This window comes from Syngnathus acus, chromosome 5 (assembly GCF_901709675.1).
Source record: "Syngnathus acus chromosome 5, fSynAcu1.2, whole genome shotgun sequence".
Taxonomy (NCBI): domain Eukaryota; kingdom Metazoa; phylum Chordata; class Actinopteri; order Syngnathiformes; family Syngnathidae; genus Syngnathus; species Syngnathus acus.
The window spans coordinates 10,977,535-11,000,856 of NC_051091.1; the positions used below are offsets into that span (position 1 = coordinate 10,977,535).

The window sequence follows — 23,322 nt, forward strand, 5'->3', positions numbered from 1 at the left end:
CTACTTCGGTGCATTTCTAGTGCATTAGCACAATCACACAAAATAAATTGTGTAAATCTTGGTAGAAGCTGTGCTTAAAGCAGCACAGTGTCTGGAGAAATAGTTTGATGCGCAAACTGCCTGTGCGTGTCTATGTGGGTTTGTACGTGTGGGCAGGTGAGCGTTGTCGGACTGAAGTCACGGTGGTTTGCAGTCGGCTGGTAGTGATTGGAGGGCGGCTGTGGTTGCTAAGCAGAGCTGTGCTAAATAAGAACTTGCTGGCTCTTGCCGGCTCTGAGGAAAGCGCAGCGAAGCGCACGGTGCCACATATGTACTGTACCGTACTGTACGTTAGTATGCACACATAGACCGACCTCACACTGCACGGACCTCTCGCAGTTGAGAGACCTCAGAGCTCTCCTCCTTCTGCTGCTCCTCCACGCCGTCTCACGCACTCTTTTCCCTGCGGCACGGCTCTGCGTAAAGCTGGCCTTTCCGTCAGCGAGACCGTTCACCTCCTCCGTTTGACACGGGGGTCGACCCTGGAGGACATACACTCAAACGCCCGCCCGCCCGTATAGCCGACCTGCATGGGCTCGCCTCCAATTGCGCCTCGCCGCCGCCGCACTCCCCCTCACACTGCTTTCTACTACTCACACTGGCCTACATACAGAGGATGGACGGATGGAAAGCTGGAAAACATTTACAAGGAACCATACACTTAATTAATCCTGCCACTTTATATGTGGTTAATTGCATGTTGTAATGTTCTAACATCAAATAACGTTTCTTCAATTCATCCCTCTATTATGTCAACATTAGAGCAGAAATGCGGTAGGCTGTATGTAAATTGTAGCGAGTTAGTCAGATCATTAGCAACCTCGCTAATTGATGCTAAAATGTTGAGACTTTTTTTATTGTCAACAAAAGAGGAATATGATTCAAAATTTACACGACTAGTTACTTTGCAATCTTCTGAATTGCATTGATCATACTATATTTATTATTATGATACATTTTCCCAATTGAAACAGAATTTCTTTTCAAACAGTCGCCGTCATCTACTAAATTAGCCCAACTATATTTTAAGTAGGCACAGAAGATAAGTGCTTACATGTCGGCCTCTCAATTCTGAGGCTCTAATCATGGTTGCGGCCTTCTTGTGTGGACTTTGTATGTTCTCGGCCGCGTTTGCGTGGGTTTCCTCTGGGGCCCTGGCTTCCTCCCACATTCCAAAAACATGCATGTTATGTTCACTGAAGAATCATCCATCCATCTATTTTCAACAGCGCTTATCCTGTTCGGGGTCACGGTGGGTGCTGGAGCCTATCCCGGCCAAAGGCAGACTACACCCTGAACTGGTCGCCGTCCAATCACAGAGCACGAACATCCACATTTTCAGCTGTGGCGTTTTCTGCGAGATGGAGCCATGCGGCATTGTCAGCAGGTTGCCCGTATCAAATGCATTCAGCACGCTCTGCTGGAGTGACGCTTTGGGTATAAAACTGTCACTCCGGGGATCTGCCATGCTCTTTATCACAGCATCATGGGGTTACCTGGCTTTTTTTCCAGCCTGACTTGCGCTAAATGGACTTTGCGGCTACTCGTGACAAGTGGCAATTTGCACAACGGTAATAAATACAAAGTACAGCAACTCGAAAATAACTACCAATTGTGTCGTGGAGTTTTGCTGTAAAAAGTAGATGGGGAAAATGGCAGCAGCTTGGTAGTTATAGGATGAGTATGTCACTTCGTAATGATAGCCACCTTGCGTAATTGAAGTAAGCAGAAGTATTGCGCTAGCAATAATCCACAGTCAGCAAAATTGGAGTGATCCAACTTTGCATAATGGAAAGTGAAGGCACAATTATGACGGAGCCATGTTGTCACAGTTCCTCACTCTCATCATCATGATTCCAGAGGTGACAAAAGGGCATTGTTGGCTGCATCATCCTCACAAAGATACCCCCGCCCGTCCCCCCGCGCTCTCCATCTCCCTTCCAGCTGCCGCACTGTACGCGCCGCTGCGACATAATGAGTGGCTCCAAAAAGATTAGCCGCCCCATCGTCAACACCGCTCCCTAATTTCTCCGCCTTTTGTTGCCGTAACCGAAAATCGGGATCAGCGGGTGGAAGTTGCTTTTGTGGCCACAGCAGGTGTGGGGACTCCCCCTCCTAGCTCCCCCCGACCCTCCATGAGGTGCTGCTGAGATATTCCAGCAACCTTCTGGAGCTCAACTTGAACCCTCAGTCACCGCTGGAGAAATTCTTCAGGCGAATGGTTTTCTCCCCCTCTGCAAACACATCTGGTGAACAGCACAAGCACCCCTGTCATCTTTTACAGCGTTGAGGTCATTTCCACCCTATCAGTAAAATGGAAACACATGGTGTGCAGGCTTGGCTCTTAATGGGGTGGGGCTGGCATGAAGCAGCTCTGACACACGGCTTCTTACAGGCTGCCAAAAAAGCCATACGGGCTCTGTCACGTCAAAAGGCAAGACGCGGAACCGACGCTCCGCATACGTTTTGTCTGCCGCCTTCGACTAGGCCGTCGGAGACTTGGCCGAGCTGCGGCGTTTTGGCTTCCGCGAGGACTCTTGGGAGAAAGGGTGTGTCGGTAGTTTTAATTAGGATTCTCCTTCCGCAATAAATCGTGTACATTTCCACTAGTCTGCGCCACGGTTCCTCTCACATCACCAACTTGGCGCCATTATTGTCTTCTGTTGTCGCTATGTTATTGTAAAAGCACATTGGTGACCAAGGAGGCACGGTGGACTAGTGGATAGAAGGTGTGCCTCACAGTTTGCTTATTTGGGGTTTGAATCTTTGGCCGTGCATGGCTTCCTTCCACAGGTATGCTGAAATTATCCATAGGTGTGAAATTGACCATAACGTTTAGAGTCTGGCACAATTTGACTTTCGCCAAAGATGCTTCTAATCAATGAGATTGTTTACCTGTGGCGCAAATGTGGCTAAAGGTTTTCACTTTCTGGACCCGGATTTCCATTTTCAGACTCCAGCTCACACTCCTAATGAGGACAAGCCATAAAAATTGAATGGATGGTGGTTTTCATTCTTTTTCGTTCCCCCTCACAAAAAAGCCCAAAGAAAAAAAGCTTGCGTTAAGATCAAGTCTTGCCAGATATCTCGACAATTTATGTCCATTTTCATACTGAACGTCACATTTGGCTTAGTCGGCGTAGTCAAAGATTTCCAGTAGTTTGCGTCACTCATCAGAACTCATTCTGGCTGATTTCTTGACTACATTATTAGCATCGGCTTCTTCATTGTTTTTCTATGCAGGAGCTCTGCGAGCCATTAGAATGCAACGTCGAACTTTTCCGGTCTTGCACATGTACATTCCAGCCACTCTGTGGTTTCCATTTGGCGGGAGATAGAAAGAAGGAAGGAGAAGGAGGGAGGTGGGGGTCAGAGTGCATGAGGCATCCTCGGGGCGAAAGGACCCGACTGCGGCGCGGCCCGCTGCAGATATGGAAGGGCGCACGCTCCTGCGAGGCGCGCCTCCGTCCTCATTACCTCTGCGGCAGCTTCGCTCATACGCCTTTGTTCTCGCTCGTCTTGGCTTGAAACTGGAGAGTATGGAGGGAAGTGCTGAGGCTGCACTTTTGCTCGGCTGCCCACAACTACTTGTGTGCCGTGCGGGAGGAAACGTAGCGCAGACAAGCACCCCCTCAGGCCCCCCTCCCTCTCCCTCTTGTCTACATAGTTCCATAAAATCAGTGCTATGGTTTAATTTGTTGTTCTGACGCCGTTTGTAATCTAGAAAACCGTCGAGTTCTTGTAGTGCACTTCAATTATTCGATAAATGCATCAGAAAATCGCTGGGTGGGTCTCACTAGTTAAAAACGATTTGATCTCGATACGAGAGATGCGGTACGGGTGATTGAAAGTTTTCCAAATATATTCACATTCAGAAAGTGAAGCAAGTCTGCTTCTTTTATTTGTTTTTTAAACAACAAGGCGAAGATGTGTCCTTTTAACCCCGTTCCCACCCAACTCCGCGTGGACCTTGGCCTTGGTCCGAACCCGCCGGCAAAAGGCCGCGACTCCTACACAAGTGACAAGCGAGTGAAAATATTTGAGGCCGGTTTGCTCAGAGTGAAGAAGTTGAAGAGAGAGGAGACGATTTGTTCGCTTTGCTCTCCGCGCTCTTGAGAGTGTTTGCGTAAGGTGAAGTAGGAAAACGCAGGAGCCGAGAGCCAGACGGCGGCGGCGCGGTCCGAACTTGGACGGGAATGCAGACGGCGCTTGTTTGTTTGGGGAGAAATTGTAGACTCTGCCAAAGTCCCGCGCTCACGCCCAAGTCAGGCAAATAAAACCTATTCACACAGAAGGAGGAGGGAAGTGTGTGGGGGGGGGGGTGTACCTGGGTGGAGGCGCGCTACATCTGGACAGCGCCGCCTGGTCGCAGAGATGCGCCTTCGATTGTTTGTATGTTGTTTCCAGCCTTTTCATAAATAACTCCACTAAGGTCAACTCGTTTTACTAGACTAGAGAGAGGCAAGTCCAGAGGCAAGAAGGCCTCCCCGCCATCTGGCAGCCATAAAAATGGGGGAGCGAGAGTTTTTTTTTTTTTTTTTACAGGCGGTTTATGGGATGGCAGGGTGAGGAGAGCCAGAGTGGATGGTGGACTCTGGTTGCCCCCGAGCTGCAAAGCTTCCTCTGCAATCTGAATGACAGGTCAGAAGTTCATTGCCTCTACGCCTACAGCACCCCTCCTGCCGGCATCTGCCTTGTAAGGTGAAGGAAGGGACGGCGAGGTCAAAGTTCCAGGGCAAGGGAGAAGCCTTGGAATAAGAATGGCTATGACGCTCTCTAGAGAAAACCTACATCCAAGTGCATTCGTTTTTCTAAACCATTGTATCCTGTTCAAGGTCGTTGCAGTCGCTCCGACAACTCCGCTTTCCCAGCTTTGTCAACCCATTTTCTACCGATTATCCTCAAAGACTTGAGCGTGTGCTTACGTATGTTTGTGAATTATTTTCCAAGGACTGCACTGTGTTTTCTAGGAGTTGCTATAGAAGAATAATGGTGTTCCAAATAATTTCAATGGGGCTTTTTACATTTATTTATTTATTTATTTATTTTGCGGTTGAACACGGGAAACAAAACACAAATTTCACACACATTTGTTAGGGATGTGCATAGACCAATGAAGAACACATTTTGGCGAGGCTACACATTTTAGTTTTGTGCCACCATGACTCACTATGACATCAATTAAACGTCGTTACGATATTTGTTTCCCGGGACAAGATTTTGCTAAAAAGCCTTGATGACGCCGTATCATACCATGAAAAGCAATCAAAAAAACTGGTCCGATCCGGGACTTTCCAATGTAACAATGCCCCTTGGCCTCAGCTGAATTTTTTTGAATCTTTTTTTTTTTTTCCTTGTATAAAACCAAAGCTTGTGAACATTTCTGGAAATATGTGGAAGATTCAACTTTTCTGCTTCTCGTGTAATGCTGCTCTGACGACGAGCGGTGCAGATGGTGCTGAATTATGTGACTGCGTAAACAGTGACGATGATTCAATGGCTTGGTGTTACTTGGCTATGCGTCACGCTCTTCAAAGCAACCCGGCACACCACAGGCTCGCGAACACTCATTTGTTTTGTTTTTTTTGTACCACAAGCCCTCATATCCAGCCTGATTAGTCAGGTGGCTTCATGTTTGCACCAAAGTGGCATTAGAAGAAAGCCATAAAAATGCCAGACTTTGAAGGACCCATCTTCATCTCCACTGCTGAGAGTCTTACTCATCTCCTGCTGGAATATTTCTCATCCGGGTTTGAAGAGGCTGATGGAGTGGGTCGGTGCTTGTGAAACTGGATGTGAGTGGGTTTCTAGGTTTTCCATAATGAAGTCCGCTTTGCTGACTCTGGCAGGGATACCTCCCGGAGAGATTTCATCTTTTGTTCTGCTGCAGCTGAGACATGTTAACCCCGTTTGCGACGACGTGGATTCGTGAAGGTTCTGGAGCCGTGTCAATCATTCTAACCTTGTTACTGTACGGCAAACATATGGTCGCTGCCGTGCACCTCCCAAACTGTTATTTTTCCAGCAAAGAGACTCATTTGAAAACATTATCCTTGGCCCCAAAATTGCTCTGCTGTGTGCGTCACACAAATTAAAGCCACAGCAAGAAATATAGAGCAGATTCCGATTGCAGACAATGGCAGAAATGCAATTTGTTTGTCTTTTGATCATTATTTTTGACTCAGGAAGTCATGTAAATTGGATCAGTTCATGCTAGAGTCACACGGTCTCCATCAAAAACATTAACTGTACAGTTAAGGTGAGGAGCCGTTTCGACTGGCCAGGAATCAAGTCGGTTGTGTTCACGCCCACAACAACACAAACGCCCATTTGTCAACCTTATTACCAGAAGACTTCAGTTTTTAAAATGAGTAAATATTCTTTAAGTGTGCCAAACTGCAGTTTTCTGGGCCATTTCCATTCGTCACACTTTAACAAACGAGTGGCGTCCTGACTGGTCCACCTTATTGCCAGCCAGTGGACCATCAACGTGACTTCGAAGACTTTGGTGAAATTACCAAATGTTCTTGAAGTATGCCAATGTGACATTTCCACCCACAAACTTATCTTGGGGGTTTCATTTGATTGTCACCAAATTTGATTTGTGGCAAAACAGAATTGTACAATTGTAAAACGTGTTGAGATGATTAATCCAACTCTAATTTATTTTGATGGTTCACAGACAGAATAATTATTTCAGCTAGTATTGATGCGGCCGTGACTAAAATGGCGACCACTCCCTTCACTTTTACAAGGTCTCCTTTCAAATTCCACTCTCGATTTTTTAGAACACCCACGTTGACGTTAAAAGGGCGACCTCAGGTATTGATTTATGAGTCAAAGGAGAGAACGGGGACATCGCTTCGGGCTTTAAAGCATTAATGAGTAATAAAAAGATGGTGTTTGTGGTATGAATGAGTCACATAAGCGTTGTCCTTTGGCCGCCGGCGCTAGTTTGGGCTTTGCGAGACCCTCCGCAGCTCATGTGTGGGGAGAAGAAAAAATGCTGACAGCAGAAAAATGAGAGCGTGTTTGGCAGGCACGCCCTTGTAGGTTTCTGTGTCATTCAACTCGGTTCAATTTTTAATGTTTCCTCAGCGTGCCACGGGGCTCCATGTGCTCATCAAATTCATAGAGGGGTGCAAAAGTAGGTCCGGTAATTACGCAAGACGTACATTATAAAATGAACATACAGCCAACGCTTTCTGTAGGCTTAAAAAGCAGGATCAAAAAGGCAAAGAAGCAGGACTGCTAACATGGAACCTGCAATACGGGATCTACTATGGGCCACAAATCGCAAAAATCTGTGTTTGATTTACACCAATTATAAATGCATTGAAAAAAGTATTATTTTTTCTAAACCCCCAAATTAAGCACAGATTTACAGCCAATAAACAATTTCCAAGAAAAACTGAATTGGCTGCCTAAAAATAGGTGACTGCACGGGTGCCAAAGAGTAAATTGAGTTCCAAGCTTGATCTCAAAACAAATTGAATTTTCAAGTCACAATTTTCAATCCTTTTCACTCACACGGGACTTTTTTTGCCAGCTCTTTACACATAGGGAGCAAGCGTTTGGCTTCATGGGTTGCTGCGAATTAACCCAGCAGGAGTTGCCGCCGGCCTATAACGGACGTCTCAATGTCGCGTGCACAATGTGACCTACAGCCAGGCAGCATGTGCACATATGTGCTACATTCTTATGCTGGGGATTTACGGGAATTAAAGCAGACCTCCTCCGTGGCAAAGACCACCGCTCGCACTTGACATTGTTACGTCTTTGAAACGAAAAGCATCAAAAGGTGCCAGCGTCCACTGAGATGCCTGTTTATTCGCTTACATTTGGAGAAAATGAGGTGAAGTTTGAAAAAGGAAAAAAAAAAAAAGGGGCCCTTCCTCTGAGAGGGCCTCGCCGGTGCTCCGCGGTTCCTTCCACTGCATTGAATCAGAGCATAAAAATGTGGGCCTGTGTCTCTTTAAAAGCCTGTCTGCAGAATGCATCAGTCTTGTGGAGCAGACACAGGCCAGGGCGGGGGAGGAAGGGGGAGATTACGGGGTTGGGAGGAGCGTTGGGGCTGAGCGGTGGGAGGGAGGCGGGCAGGAGGGAACAGCCGCAGTCTGGGCTTCGAGCCTCCTGGCTAGACTGCTGAAAGTTATTATTGAGTTCCTGTGTAGGGCCTCCCCTCCCTGTGGCATACTCCTCTGCTACGAGGAAGAAAGTGAGGGAAAAGCCTCGGCCGGTTGTGCTATGCGGCCATCTTGCAGGGGGCGGCAAATGTTGCCAAGCATTCGGTGTGCCCCCGCGCTCACAGCTGCTGGGCCCGGCCGGCAGCTGAAACGTGGACACGAGCACGTTGTTGTCTTGAGTTTCACTTGAGTGCCCCCTTGTTTTCTTTTTTAGCACCATAACTAGTCAGGACAAGAAGGCTGTCAGCGAGCCAATGAGGAGGCAGCAAGCTAAATCCTCTGCTCTTATGCTAAGTGATTAGTATGATTCAAGGGCAGGTGGTGATGGTGGGAGCGCATTGAAGTTCTGCGTGCGTGCATGCGTGTGTGGCATGAATTTGAAAAGCCCATTTGTGTTAAAAGCACGAATATTGGTTGGTTTAAAAAGTGCCAAAGATTAGCAAGGGAGAAAATGAATTTTTTGTAACATTACTGTGCAGCCAAGCCCAGCCTATTCACGCGTCGCGCTGTTTATATTTTTTTCGAGAATTCAAGCTGCAGGCGTTTTTTTTTTGCCACTCCCAGTTGAAGCTTACCGTAAAATAGAAAGCAAACCTCAACTTTGCCGTACATAATCCTACTATGTTAATAGTAGCACAAATGCCATAAACATGCTAAAACAAGCACTGATTTTGCAGTAGCTATGAACTTCTGAGCAAATGGTATTCATACACCACATGCAGACTGGGTATATACGGAAATAATCACAAGCATATATTCTTTATCCTCTTTGACACTGTTTTTTATTAAATCATCATTTTTGTTTTTTATTCCTAAAAAGCATATCTTGTATTATTAAAACTTTTGTTTTTAAGATGTTACACCAGTAGTAAGAAATGATTACAAAAAACTGGGATGTCCCAATAATAATAATAATAAAATAAAAGTTAAATAGTGGTTGACTTACTCGCACTTTTCATTTGTTTGGTAAAAAAAAGTACATGTTGTAGCCCTGTGTTTTATACTGCCCCCTGGCGGCCGATGCATTAAAACGTCACTAAAATACCGGATCCCCATTTGCGACGGTCCGACCGAGCATGTGGCATTTCAGTTATGAACGTCACGCTGCGTAAAACCTTGTGGTCACAAGGCAGAACATGGTATACACATTTGCTGCAGCACTTTGTTTTTCATTTGATTGCTTCAAATTTACGACCAAGAAGTGTTTTTCATGCCAATATTTGCTGTTTTCATGACATTTCGAGACATCAACCAGTGCGCAATGAAATAGTTTGCACAGCGGCGTAAGTACAGTATACGTGGTCATGCTCAATTACCCCTCTACGTACTGTTTTTGTACGATGCTGTTTGATATTTACGGTCTAGAGATGTTTCATACAAATATGAACTATAGCTCAGAAAACCTTCAAATTTAATATAGTTGATATTGGATTCCGTGAGAAGTGTATAAATCTGTTTTTCTGCTGCCTGTGACTGATAGTTTCCAATAATTTCCTGGCATGTGGAAAGACACTCTCCACACAGTGTGCACGCCTTTGTAGTGCATATTAGTGGATCTTTTATTAATAATTCACTTGGTGGCCAAAGTTAGTTTTCATCAAGTGAAAGGCAATGGAATAAAAACACGGCCAAGATGAACAGTAACACACAACATGACTGGATTATTTGTACTTTGTTGCTGTCCACCACTGGGAGTTTTCGATATTGTGGCTTTAAATGCATTTATGCGAGGGTCAGGCCTCAAGGACGAGCGATGCGGGATTGAGAGACCTTCCCCGTCCGTCATGGCGTTGATACTAATCCCCGCTCTGCTTTCACCTTTTGCTGGCCTGCGTCATGACAGCTCAGCCCGGCGAGACCGCAAGTGGCAGACTTTTACATAACTGTCCGGTCTATTTATTCAAAACCTGCTGTCGTTTTGAACGCGCCCATCTCTTCGACCGGGCTCGCATGCCGCCTGTCCAACTGCTGTCAGGGTGAACCCACGCAGCACCTGAGCAACGAGTCTTTCCAATGCCCTTTGTCGGTGATTCACAAAAAGTGTGCTCCATGAAAGAATCACCGATTTGATTTGACATGGAAGTTCAACTTGATCACAAGCAGCAATTTGGCAGAATTTTGATGTAAAAACTAAACAAAAACAAAGTGAATTACACTTTGCGTATCCAAAACGACAACCTAGCTAACTCCTCATTGTCTCTCTAGTTTTTGATGAACCCTTAGGCCCACTACGCGTCACATTGGTCATGGTATTATTTTCAAATCCAACTTTTTTATGTAAGCGCTACTTTTTTGCATAATGTCGGAGATCCACTGCTTTATATCGCAGACCGCACATACTGTACGTGCCCCCAAATCCATCAACATTCCCAAGCGGTGGCGTCACCGTCGCCACCTTTTTTTCCGAGACGTCCTTTCGGACGTACGTTACGGGGCTGAGTGAGAAAACCCTGGCGCTGAAATGGGTATTTTGTGGAGCTCTGTTTGTTGAGTCAGAGCTGAGTTGGGCTCTGCTGTTATGCGGTTGCCATGGAGAGAAAAACACTGGCGCTGGAGCAATAAAAGCATCCAGGAAAGGAAAAGACATTTGCAAGCTCAAGGAAAGGACAGCCGAGTTGACCCAATTTGCCAGCTTTTTACTTATGTTTATTTATTTAATACATGTAGCACTTTTTCATCGCAATGGAAGATGCGAGGCTCTGGGCCCTCTCACCTCATTACTTGTGTAAGCAGATATGTTTTTCTACAGCTGGAGGAAAGAAGCAAAAGCAGTGTTTAAGGCTGGAATGTGTGATCTTAGGAACGGATGTTGTGTGTGTTTAATCCCCCCATTTTGCCGTCGCAGACAAATCCTCGGACAAGTGGAAACAAGCCAAATCCTATTTGATCTTCGGCAAATGTTGCTGTACGCCAGTCTCGTGTTTTAAAACACATCTCACATGACTTTTGGCAGGAGATCCACCCGGGATTGGTCACCAGTCAATTGTAGGCTACGGAACCATTTAAGTCACAGTTACCACATCCAACCATGAAAATATTTAATATATACATTTTGAGCAAGTTGATATTTTGTGAAAAAAAAATGTGTTCTTGCACCAGATGTTGGTTTGTTGTTGTTCAGCAGTTTTGTGCCGCCCTTGATTGGTTATTTTTATGCAAGAGAGCCTTTGGCATTGGAAAAAAATAGCGCTTATGGTTAGTATGCGGTTATTTTGTTGTTTGCTTCGAAGTCTTTGTTGCTGAACAGTGGATCTTTTTTACGCTGAGAAAGGTGTTGTGAAAAATGGAAAACTGTGAAAATTGTAAATGGCATTTTGCAAAAATCATCGGAGATGAGTCCAAAACATCTCACGTCTCACCATCCAAGTCCAAGACGTGTACATTATTTCTTCATAAACCTTATTCATTTTCTTTTACAAGTAAATTAATACATGAGAACCAAAAAAATAATTATTCAACCTAAGAGGGGCGCGATGTTCGGCAAAATCATTATCAGTTGCAGACATGCCATATTTTTTTTTAACATATTTGAAAGTATATGATAGAAAATAAGACTCATATTGAAGACATAAAATGATCCTGAGTGATAAAGTAATGTGATTGCTTTTTTGTCTAAATATGATTGACTGGCGGCCAGTAAACATTGTGTCACATCTCCTGGATCTTCTCCAGAGTCAAAGAAAAGAAGTGTAATGGTGCGTCGTTAAATAAAAGTACACACATAAATAAATAATTCCTCATCATAAAGCTAATATCTCGGGCCCTAAAATGAAGTGAAGGTCAAAGCCAGTTGAACAAAAGCCCTTGTCTTTGATGGTCACAAGGGGCGTTTTGATGACCAGCTGACCAAGAAGGCCGCATTCAGCAGAAAAGACGTCCATAAATTTCAACAGGATTTATGACTCGGGTTGAACCAATTAGCTCTGAAGCCGTTCTCATGACAGTCACTGCGGCGATGAAACGACCTCAGATGGGACCCTGAGCGAGAGGTGACCCTAAGCTCACCTCTGAAAGATTTTACGCACCCCCGGGCATGACCCCTCCTCCCAGGCCAATCCTGTCCGCTTGCATCTCCTGACCTTTGGTATTCATTCATTCCATTTTCATCTTTCCAAATCAACCTGCCACCTGCCCTCCCTTTCCACTGGTTTTGAGGAGCGTGTTGGTGATTCACTAGGGGGGATGAGACTTGGCGGTTTCAATGCGGTCATCCGACTCAGTTTACCAGAAGCAACGTCGCAAAACCGCAGCTCAGCTGACTTCTGATCTGCTTTTTGTGTTTTGATATTTTTAAATATAAAAAATCCGGTCGGTCCTCGATGTCCGTTTGGCTCGCCAAAATGTCTGCGTGTTGGTACAATCAAACCACTTGTTTGCATTTATATAACTGGCCACAGACGAGACATTTTGGAAGCAGCTTTAGGGAAAATAAAACAACCGTTTAGTTATGTTACAAAACAAAGGGCACAGCAAATTGTTGTTGGCTTATGTCTGTACATACATACATATATTTTGTGGTGCTATAAAAATCGATATTAAAATGCAACTATGAAGTTTAGACTGTCACTGCATGGTGCCTTTATTTTAATGTTATGTGTAAAATAGCCATCTATCATTTTTGTTGCGATGTTTGTCCCCATTAAATAATTCAAACAAACACAAAAAAATCCCAGATTTATTTTCAAAGCATGGTAATATAATTCCAGACAAACTTTTATTTTCCAAGCTGTTTCACGGAGCTAAATTACCATCAGGACTCTCATTAAGGGGATTCGTTTTGCCCCCAGTGGTGAACGATGGTACGCACTTGTGTCCGTCAAAGTCCCAGACTGAGAAATCTCAATCCTCCCAGGGATAAACTGGACATGTCGAGGTGTGAACCAGTACCTGCTAGTGCCACTGATACCGTGTGTGTGTGTGTGTGTGTGTTCCGAGCTGTTTCTGTTTGGGTTACTGAGAGGTTATCCAGTGACATTTTAATCGTCTTTGGGCCTCCTTTGCTACGGCTTTAGAATTGCTCTGTGGGATTAAAAACTCAGCCAGTCAGACGGCGATGTGGAGCAGACTGTGTTTTGTTTTTGTTAGTGGGGGCTTGCACGCACCAACCAATGTTTTGTAGTCTACAAAACAGACATATGAGAGGAGGACCATTGTGGTTTTGAGGGAAGAGGGTGAGAAACCACTATGTTGTTCCGGTCTTCTTTTATTGTGTCGTAAAACACATACGTTAGTCATTCTTGACTCAGACGGAATGAATCATTTCTATTTAGTATCTAATTGAAAACGAAGGGATCTATAATCATGTCTTGATTTGGAGTGTTTTGAATTATGAGTGTGGTCAGGGAATGGGTTGAACTCATATCTAAAGGCGCAATTAACATGGGGTCCTCTATATCAAGAATTATTGAGCTGTTATTTCTATATTATGATCGTAGGCAAAATATGAAACTGGCACAGCGTCCAAATTATAATAACGAGCCACAGAGCTGTTTAAACTGCATAAATGATCAGTTATGGCTGGACTGCGGCGAACGCGAGCCGTGCACCGCCATCCCCAGCACCAGATGAGGGTCAGCGTAATGCCAAGGGATTAAGCTCGCATAGCCAAGATAGCGTTGGCATTGGTGCGCTGCTGAGATCAAGTTCTGTGGAGGCACGCACATGCATACGCGTACATGAATGCATCGCAGTCTGCATGCGCCTGTGTCGAATGTCAAGTTCGCAAATGAAATAATGACGGGGAACGTAGCATCTGCTTGACTGAATCTACGTGTCTTCAAAAAATAATCAATAAGATACGCCGAATGCAGAATAAGTAATAATGCAATAAAGTTGTGATGTAAGTGTAGGTCAACTCTTTCTCACTAACCTTCAGCCCCTGCGGCCTCTTCCTTAACATGGCAGCTGCTCGTGCATTGCAAGTGTGCTAAATGTGAAAAGAAGCAGAAAAGCAAGTGTGGGAGCGTGTGTGTATGTGCGCACAATGGGGGTGTTTTAGTAAAGGCTCATAAATAAATCTCTTAGTTATCGCCCCTCATAATTCAATTGAATCACAGTATGGGTTCACCTCAAAGACTATGTGCTTAAAATAATCATGAAAATAATGGGAAAAAAATGAAAATAGGAATTAAATTAGTTATATCCAGAATAAATAAAGGGATTTCAATGACATTAATATTCAATTGAATGAAATTTCACTATGCAGTACCATTTTGTTTCGACCAGATGATGCAAGCTGTGTGATTGACAGGTGATTGGAAATGTTTTCTAAAATTTTAAAATCAACTTTAAAAATAAATGTACTAACATTGCATTCAAATCAATTTGACTTCTACGATAAAGTCCCTTTTAGGCGATTTGATGGGATTGGCAGGTCTCTGCTGGGGTTTACTGTCAATCTGGATAAGTGCCACGAGCATATTCATCAGCATAATATGGATACTGTCAACATAGTCACAGGAAGCTCTAAAGAAGTCAAGCTGCTGACATGGAAGCCTCTTTAAAACAGTCCAAAAAATCTGACAGTATTCATCAAAAACAAGATGTACAGGAAAAATCAGAACTTGCTGCGCTAATTAAAATAAGATTATTTCATTCAAAGAAATAAGAAATCATCAGCAACATCGAACTGATTTCCACCAGGTGTGCATCTCAAACGACGATTCGAGTGCAATACGATCCTGGAACGATCATTTTCAAACCCCTTTGGTGAATTTGCATCATTTTAAAGGGCACAGTGGTTGGAAATCCCTTGCATTTGACAGTCCTGGCGTGCCTAATGTAGTGTCCTCTATAAGTAGTGCTTCGCTCTTTGCCAAATTAGCCACTCCCTAAATACTCGCCGCACGTTCTCTCCTCCAAAAATAACTTTGGCTAAGATGCCGGCGCTAATAATGTTATACCGGACGTCTTTGTTGAGGCTCTGCCGCCTCGATTGAAACGACTTATTGTGGGGGTCACGCTTGTGAGTGACACACGACACCCTTGTCAACAGACAGGTGGGCACGTCCTGTTGTTATGGTTGCCGTGTTTGCACCTGAATTACAATTTGTCACTTTTGATTTTCGTTTTCCCAGCCAAATGGGACGGCGAGCATTTCTACAAATAAGAGAATTATTGATTTCCATCCATCCATCCATTTTCTGAACCGCTTAGTCCCCACGGGGGTCGCGGGAGTGCTGGAGCCTATCCCAGCCGTCAACGGGCAGTAGGCGGGGGACACCCTGAACCGGTTGCCAGCCGATCCATTATTGATTTCATTATGATAATATAAAAATAAATACAGAGCGCTTCATTGAGTACTGATGAGTGTCACTACAAGAACCCTTTCTATTATTATGCTCACATTTTTTGACTCTTGTCAAAGAGGGAACGGCTTGTCATGGGCTGTTCTTAAATGTTTAGTCCACAGGGGGTCTGAATCCAAATGCGTGTCAAATATATCAATATTTTATCATGGCCGCCCACTTCTGTTCAAATTGTCAGTAAATATTATTCATGTGAAAGATGTGTTTTTCTCTGTTTATTTCTGCACTTAAATTTAAAATAAAAAATGTAAGACATTGCAGGATTAAGACGCTTCTCTCGTCCAAATTTATCTGGGATGCATGTAAAGGTTACTAAAGTGGTTCTAAGAAGCAGAGTGGACTAAACCAATTTGTCTTTCCCAGAAGAGTCATTTGAACTATTAGAGCTGATGTCCAATGGCTGTCACAAAAACCTGAGTGCAGTCGTGGTCCAAGTCCAAAAATGCAATTTTTTCTTTTTTGTTAGCAATCAGATTGGTATATTTGAATGGACGATACACACAGTGAAATATTTCATGATTTTTTTTATCGCTACCAAGTCTTGCGTCCACATACAGACAAGAGGACTGCTTGCATGTGGGAGCGTTGCTTCCCGGCCCAGCACAGCATCTCATCTAGTCTCAAGCCCAAAGACAATTAGGACAATCCAATAAGCGTGGCTGTAATGCCGACCTCATGTCAAGTCCCCGAGGCAGATCTGTCACGGCTGGGTGCAGCTACATAAACACCACGGCCCTAAAAGTAGAAGCGCTGGCTGGTGAATAAGCTTAAGAGAGGAGAAATTGGAGCATGACGTTAGGGTCGGAGTTGGGATGGAGTTTCATAGTTATGGTGGTTGGACACCCCAGACCAGCTGTTGCAAGGTGACCACAGAGGGCTTTATATAAAGCAATTGATAGAGAGCACACATCCGGCAAACCGCGGGGGGGGATCCGATGACGGCAGCCAGACGTTTCCTGAGTGAGCGCTGCCAGTTGGTGTGCCCTTGAGGGAGACAGCGCCCCACTAAGCACGCGTGGAGCTGGGGATTACACCAGGGGGGAAGGAAGCCGTCATCTGAAACTGTTGTGTCTTGTCCGTTGTTAAAGCAGAAGCAAACGACACGGTCGCCCCAGGAAGTTCAGCTGCGGGAGACTATTTCCGTTTCGCCAGATGAGATGTTGGTCTCCTCGAATAGCTTCGTTTTTTTTTTTCAAGCGCCGCAACAGATGCTGGATGTTTCCATTCAAGCCTCCCCTCGTTGGTGTCTACACGCCAAAGTCGGAAGGTCAAAGGCATTTCCTCGAAAGGATACATTTTGAGAGGTTTTCTCGTTTGCTTTCAGTTTGAGAATTGCGATTGTTTACACTGGGTCAAACATAATCCAGTTTGGGGTCAATAAGGGGCGCTGAGATGACCTTCGTATTGATTTCCACAATTTGCCGTGTGTTGTCTCTCTGTGCGGCAATCGTCACACTATCAACAAGCAACATTACTCCTCAACGATGGCGGTGAAGCAACACGTTTGCAATGCGAAGAAGCCTAACCCTGAAATTGCAGAGCGCCTCTAATTAAAAAATAAAGCATGTCTGCTCTCGCCCGGGCGGCTATTAGAGCCTGTTTAGCCTGCGGATTTGCTTTGAAAGGCAGCTTCATTACAGCACCTCAAAGCCATATCATACAATGGCTGGTTGAAAAGGCCAATGCTTGAATGGAGTCTTAAAGAAGTGAAGGGGTGGGGGGATGGACTTGGCCTTCAAGTAAACATTCCTGCAGCTCACTGTTTCCTCTGTGTTCCCGCTCCCTTGGCCCACCTCCCTCCCACTCCCGATTCCCACAGGGGACTCGCTCGGCCACAGGAAGTCCGAGGAAAGAGCAGCGGTGTGAAATGTGTGTATGCTACATTCTGGCTCATGAGGGTGATGAAAAATGAAAGGAGTCTAGCATTTGCTGAGGGCGCCATTGTTATTTTTATGTATTTATTTGAGGTCAACGTGCTTCGTTCTACTTCATGACGGGAATGTACCATTTTTAATTCGAGGCTTTTATTGTGACATTGATAGCCATCTTTTTGTTTGTTTGTTTGCATGCTACTTCCTGTTTCTCAGATGGGGGGGGGGCAGTTTTTGACCACTGACACATGAAGTGCAAGACATGTTATGACTCTCCCAGGCCGTGCTATGTCTATGAAGCCTGTGAAGTCAGCATCGCATTTAGCCATGCGGGTCCCTTGTGGTGTCTGGGGAGTGTCTGCTTTCAGACACTATTATGTCTAGCGAACCTTCCTGCAGATGTAAAAAAAAAAAAAACTGAGTAGAAATAACCCGTGACACTCGCAACATTTTTTTTCCCTGCAGGTGAGAGAACCATTGCTGAGGACGTGCAGTCTAGGTTCAATGAATGACCTTGCAAAAGAGAAGCCAAACTGTGTGTGTGTGTGTGTGTGTGTGTGTGTGTGTGTGTGTGTGTGTGTGTGTGTGTGTGTGTGTGTGTGTGTGTGTGTGTGTGTGTGTGTGTGTGTGTGTGTGTGTGTGTGTGTGTGTGTGTGTGTGTGTGTGTGTGTGTATCCTGTATGTGCAAAGTGGTGACTGGTTAGACAGGTAGCGGAGACGTGCGTATGAGTCAGGCAGACAGAAGGGGAGTGTCCAGACAAACATTTCTTGTGCAACAATTCAAGTGGAGCATGAATAGGCAGACTAACAATGCAAAGTGTGTTAAAAATGTAGGCTGGTTTTGATTCACAGTTTTGAGGTTCCTGGTTTGAATCTCACATCGAAACTGGTTGTCGACCAGTCATCGGATGCACGGTTGGATTTTAGTCGACCTCTCGGAGCTGGAAAAAGATGTCGAGATCACTTGAACTTTTTCATCCAGACACACAAAAGTGGAACTGATGGAAATAAAACTGTCTTCTCCATACAAACAAGTACAAGTGAATCTATAGTCCCGTCCAGGTTTGGGGTACAATTACTAAAACAAGATCTTGCACATTGACTGTTGGGACTTGCCTGCCTTATGGCAAATCCTTGTGAGGAATAGCATCTGAAGGTGTGGACTCTTTTGAAGGCTAAGGCAAGGTTAGTGTTAAAGTAGTGCTTTGGAGTTGCAAGATGCCTTCAGGAAATGAAGGTCAGTCAAGGTAATATACTTTGAAAAGAGTGGAAGATGTGCGTGTTAGGTTTGGACAGCAGCCAGCGTGACTTTCACCACTCCCAGTTGAGGCGGCAAACCACCAAATTCTTAAACGTGGAGTCGCGAGCCAATTAAACTAATTGCCTTTAAACGCTTGCGCAACGCGGCCCATAAAGCAAACGCAGCGTTACGGGGCGGCTGCCGAATGAGATGTTGGACGGCGGGAATGACCTGTGCGACGGCACATGTTGAGATACGGAGAACTTCCTCGAACCGCAGGTCTTTACTTGTCACACGAGAGGATGTGTTTACCTAGGCGGGGTGTGGAGGCCCGCACAGGCCTGCTGCTGGCTTACTCACTCCCATGACATTCCGCCTCCAGCTCGCGTCAAGCACTCCCATCGCCTCAACCAGCAACCCCATATTTTTCTTTCTTTTTTTGCGCCAGTTTTGGACCAGTTTGAAGTCATGCAATAATTAAATTAATTTATTAATTATTATTATAAAATATTAAATTATATTATTAAATTAGAAATATATAAATTAAATTATTAAATTAGAAAATATCACTTATTAAATGATATTATTAAATTGAATTATAAATATATCAATTATTAAATTATTCATTAAATAATTTCGAAATGTCTTCCTCTACGAATGCAAACTTCTCTTGCATATCACTAAAATACAAAACAGGAGGAAAAATTAAGGAGGATCTCATTCTCTGTGTGTGGCCTAAATGATTCTCAGACCTGCGCCAGTCTGCAAAGCGGTGGTTCGGAAATCCTCAACGGGGAGCATTTCTGCTCCTGCTCGTTTTCTTGTAACTGTGTGCCAATGCAAATGAGCGACAAACCTCATTTAGCAATAAGCGAGACGCTCAGCTCGCCATGAATAGAGTCTCACAGCTTTTACACACCAAGCTTGGTGAGATTCGCTTGGTCGGCGTGAGTGTCGACATGCATATGTGCGCGTGGGAGTGTGTGTAGGAGTGTGTGTGCGTGCGTATGCCTGTGTGTGTCTGGTACCGTGCGCTTAAGAGTGGGAGGTGTTAAGTCAGGTCTGGCACTGCATACCTGAACTCGCGATGATACACGTGGCCTCATGCTTTTCATTTACGAGTCATTTGAGGTTGAGTGTTAAGCACACCTGCCTCGTACTTCTGAGGTTTGAGCTTGGAAACTTGCCTCCGGCCTTTCTGCGCGGAGTTTGCATGTACAAAATGTTTCCCTTAAAAAAAACAGCCAGGTTGACTGGTGACCGGTCCAGATTGAATGTTCTTGATATGGCATTTAAAAGTATTTCTTCTCTCGCCCCGCAGTCGCCGAGTCCCGTCACATCCAAGCGGCCCAAACTGGAAAAATTGCCATCAGCTGACGGTGAACGTAAAGCCGAGTGGCTGCAGTCATTGTCCAAGTCCAGACACAAGGTTGGTAAACATGCTGTGAAACATGCATTTAGCATTAGCATTGAATGCAAACTGATGACGCACAAGCTCCTTTTGAAGTGTTGACATGATTGTCAGTGGTCAGTTCATGGTCATTATAAAGGACTGTTCAATTAAGTGTGTCAGTCACGGCTATTTGAATGCTTGGATGGTGATTCTTCATTGTGACTCATGCTTGCCGTTTTGGGTTCCAGGACCACAAACAAGTCCAGCTCAAGCAGAGACCTTCGGCGTTTCGGCCTTGGTCTCCAAAAGGGTCGGATCGGGAGAAAGCAGGAGCTCAGAGGTGAGTCGGTGGGATTTTCTTATTTAAATCAGGGGTGTAAATTTTCTATCCCCAATAAATATTACAACACTGTTCAGAATCTGAAGGCTCGGTGGGTCGTATTAAAGACCGCGGCGGCTCATACAGCTCTTTACTTGCCCTTGCAGGTCCACTTTAAAGAATCAGGAGCCTTTGGCACAAACTCCTTCAACCCCTCTGGTGCATCCCGGGGACTGCCGTGGTCTTGGAAGAGCGAGCCCAAACATCCAAGAAGTGCAGAATGGCCAAGCAGCGCCACAACCCAACGACATGGACACGGACGGAGAGATTGATGTGGATGACTGTGACAGTCGTGAGTACTTTCTATCATCTGAAATATAACAAAAGACAGACCAAAGTCAGTCTGGTAAAATTATTGGAAGACTTGAAAGGAGCCACACAGGAAATGGTTGATATGATCACTGTGCAGTGGCGCCATCTAGTGTTTAATAGTAGAATTTACCCTCCAAGTAGCTTAAGTGTAATTGTTTTTCTGTGCAGGTCCACTGCCGGCATCCTCCCTAGCTTCACCCCCCTCAGCCTGCAGCAACGCCCCTCAAAGTCAGACCCCCCAGACTCGAGGGACCACTCCGCCTCATGAAGCGCCAACCTGGCTGTGTGGGCCCGTCTCCCCCGAGGTGGACGCTCTGAGACAGACGCTTTATGCTGGCGTGGACACAAAAGAGGCTCGAGAGAAATTCCTGCAGGAGGTGGTCAAGATGAGGCTAAAGCAAGAAGAAAAGCTGGCGGCCGCCGTACAGGCTAAACGCAACCTTCAGCAGGTATTTCAAATGATGACAATGGCTGCAGTGGAAATTATGATACCAAAATGGCAAACGTTGTCACAGGAGTTGGAGTTTGTGAAGGTGGCCAAGAAAGGCCGCCTCCGCGAGGCCGTGGAAGCCAAGAGGAACCTGCGGAAGGAGATTGAGCGCCTCCGTGTGGACTGGGAGAGGAAGACCAGGGAGGCGGAGGAGGCGTGCGGCCGGCTCAAGAGGGAACTTGAACACGAGCGGCAGCAACGAGGCTGCGACAAAGGATGCGAGGCAGAGCGACTCCGTGTCAAGTACTCCGCACAGGTGACATGCTCAAAGACGGCAAAAGCGGCCAATCAAAGCGTAGACGTCCGCCGAGGCAGCTCAACACAATGTATTGTAAAGCAGGTGATGAGTTGTTTTTTTCTCCGCTCTCTTTGACCTTGTCGCCAGATCGACACGCTGCACTCTCAGCTCCAGCAAGCCGAGGCGGACCGCGAGCAGCTGCGACAGGAGCTGCAGCAGGAACGGGAGGCGCGGCAGAGCCTGGAGAACGCCGTCCGAGACCTGCAGTCCCAGTTGGCAGCGCAGAAAACAACGCCACACGGCACTCTGTCCTAAAGTGGAGCCAAAAAAAAAAAGACATTCAGAAAAAAATGAGAGTGAATACTTTTACGGTGTATGTCGAATCATAGGATGGTGAGTTTTTAGTAAATGAAAACTGGATGAGGAAGCATGATGTTCACGACTCATCGGTGACTATTTTTGCTATAAGCTAATTGGAGAGAGGCCACATCTCACTTACTTGAATATGAAGGGAATGGTCACACCATCAGCAATGGTGCCACAAAAGTATTGGTACACTCCAAGGTGCAGACCACTGGACCCAAGAGACACCTGTTTACCACTATTCACTTTTATATATGCACACTTAACTGTGTAAAGGATTTACTGTTAAAGATATATTGCTTGTTTATTCCATAGTCGAGAAAAGCATACCACATACCATTTAAAACTGAAGTATTGGACGCTTTAATATCTTCATGTACATTTTTATTTTTCAAAATATGCTCACCCTTCAGCAATTAACGTTCTCCTGAAAGGCACGCAAAAACTGAGAAATATCATTATTTTTGTTGCTTTTGTTGGAATGCGGTACCTCTGTTTTTTTTGTATGTAGTACTGAAATGACCTTTATATGGCTCATTTGAAAGCATTTGTTTTTAGGGCTCTTAAAATAACAAATGGCGTTTATATGGACAGCATTTCTACATATATAAAATGCAAAAGGAGCATATATATTTTTTTACTTTAGGGGGAAAAAAGGAATTGCACTTTTTAGACAACTTTGCATGTTATGAAATGATCCAGACAAGTTCAACGAAAACACTCATTCCCTCAGTACGCTCTGATGTAAATACAACAATATTGTAAATAAGATTTTGTTGCCTGCTCCTGAATTTTCTTCTGTTTTGCTCTTACTTGAAACCAAAAAAAGAGACTATATTTGGATTTTCAAAGCAGCCTAGTATGACACAAACAGGGCATTTAACAGACTTTTGGATGGAAACCCATGACAATAATTTCCCTTTGATTGTTTATTTGAGACAAATAGAGTATATAAAAGATATATATTGATGCCACTGACCAAAAAAACTGAAAACACAATTGAAATGTCTGTATACCTACCGCTCAGTTTTCGAGTGGAAAGCAGGCCTTCTTTTGGTGTTCTCGTCTAGTTTAGACAAAAAACGTGTAAATCTGACCAACTTCAGCATCATCATGTTACCCTGGCTCAGTATTTGTTGGCTACAGTGTCATATAGCACTCGCAGTTTTCTGACTCTTGCAGTTTTCTTACTCTAGCTCATGCTCTTGTAGTTTTGGTTTGGATGTAGGCTTTCACTTGTTTTCTTCTTTTTTTCCGTTTTGGAAAATGTGTATAATACCAATTAAAAATCTAAGTCAAAGTGCGCGAAAAAGAGTTTTCTTTTATATGTTTGAATTCTAAAAAAAAATAGAATAGAATAGAATAGAATACGTTCTAATTGTTTTAAACACTCACAGGCACATATTCTATATCCACTAAGAAAAAAACTGAAATTGATGCAGTTTAAAGAAAAGATGCGATGTCTCTATAAATATTTGTCTGCCTGTTTTACACTGCCCCCAGG

At 44.7% G+C, this 23,322-nt stretch overlaps 1 protein-coding gene across 1 annotated transcript in view; it reads left to right on the forward strand.

Moving 5' to 3' along the window:
• skib (v-ski avian sarcoma viral oncogene homolog b) overlaps positions 1-21,822 on the forward strand; it is a 30,036-nt gene extending 8,214 nt beyond the window's left edge. Inside the window, exons 2-7 of the mRNA XM_037253014.1 lie at positions 19,965-20,072; positions 20,285-20,376; positions 20,523-20,707; positions 20,896-21,176; positions 21,243-21,473; positions 21,603-21,822. Of these exons, the coding sequence (XP_037108909.1) occupies positions 19,965-20,072; positions 20,285-20,376; positions 20,523-20,707; positions 20,896-21,176; positions 21,243-21,473; positions 21,603-21,770 (1,065 nt within the window). The 3' untranslated portion in view covers positions 21,771-21,822. The remainder of the gene's footprint in view (positions 1-19,964; positions 20,073-20,284; positions 20,377-20,522; positions 20,708-20,895; positions 21,177-21,242; positions 21,474-21,602) is intronic.
• Positions 21,823-23,322: the final 1,500 nt, after the last annotated feature.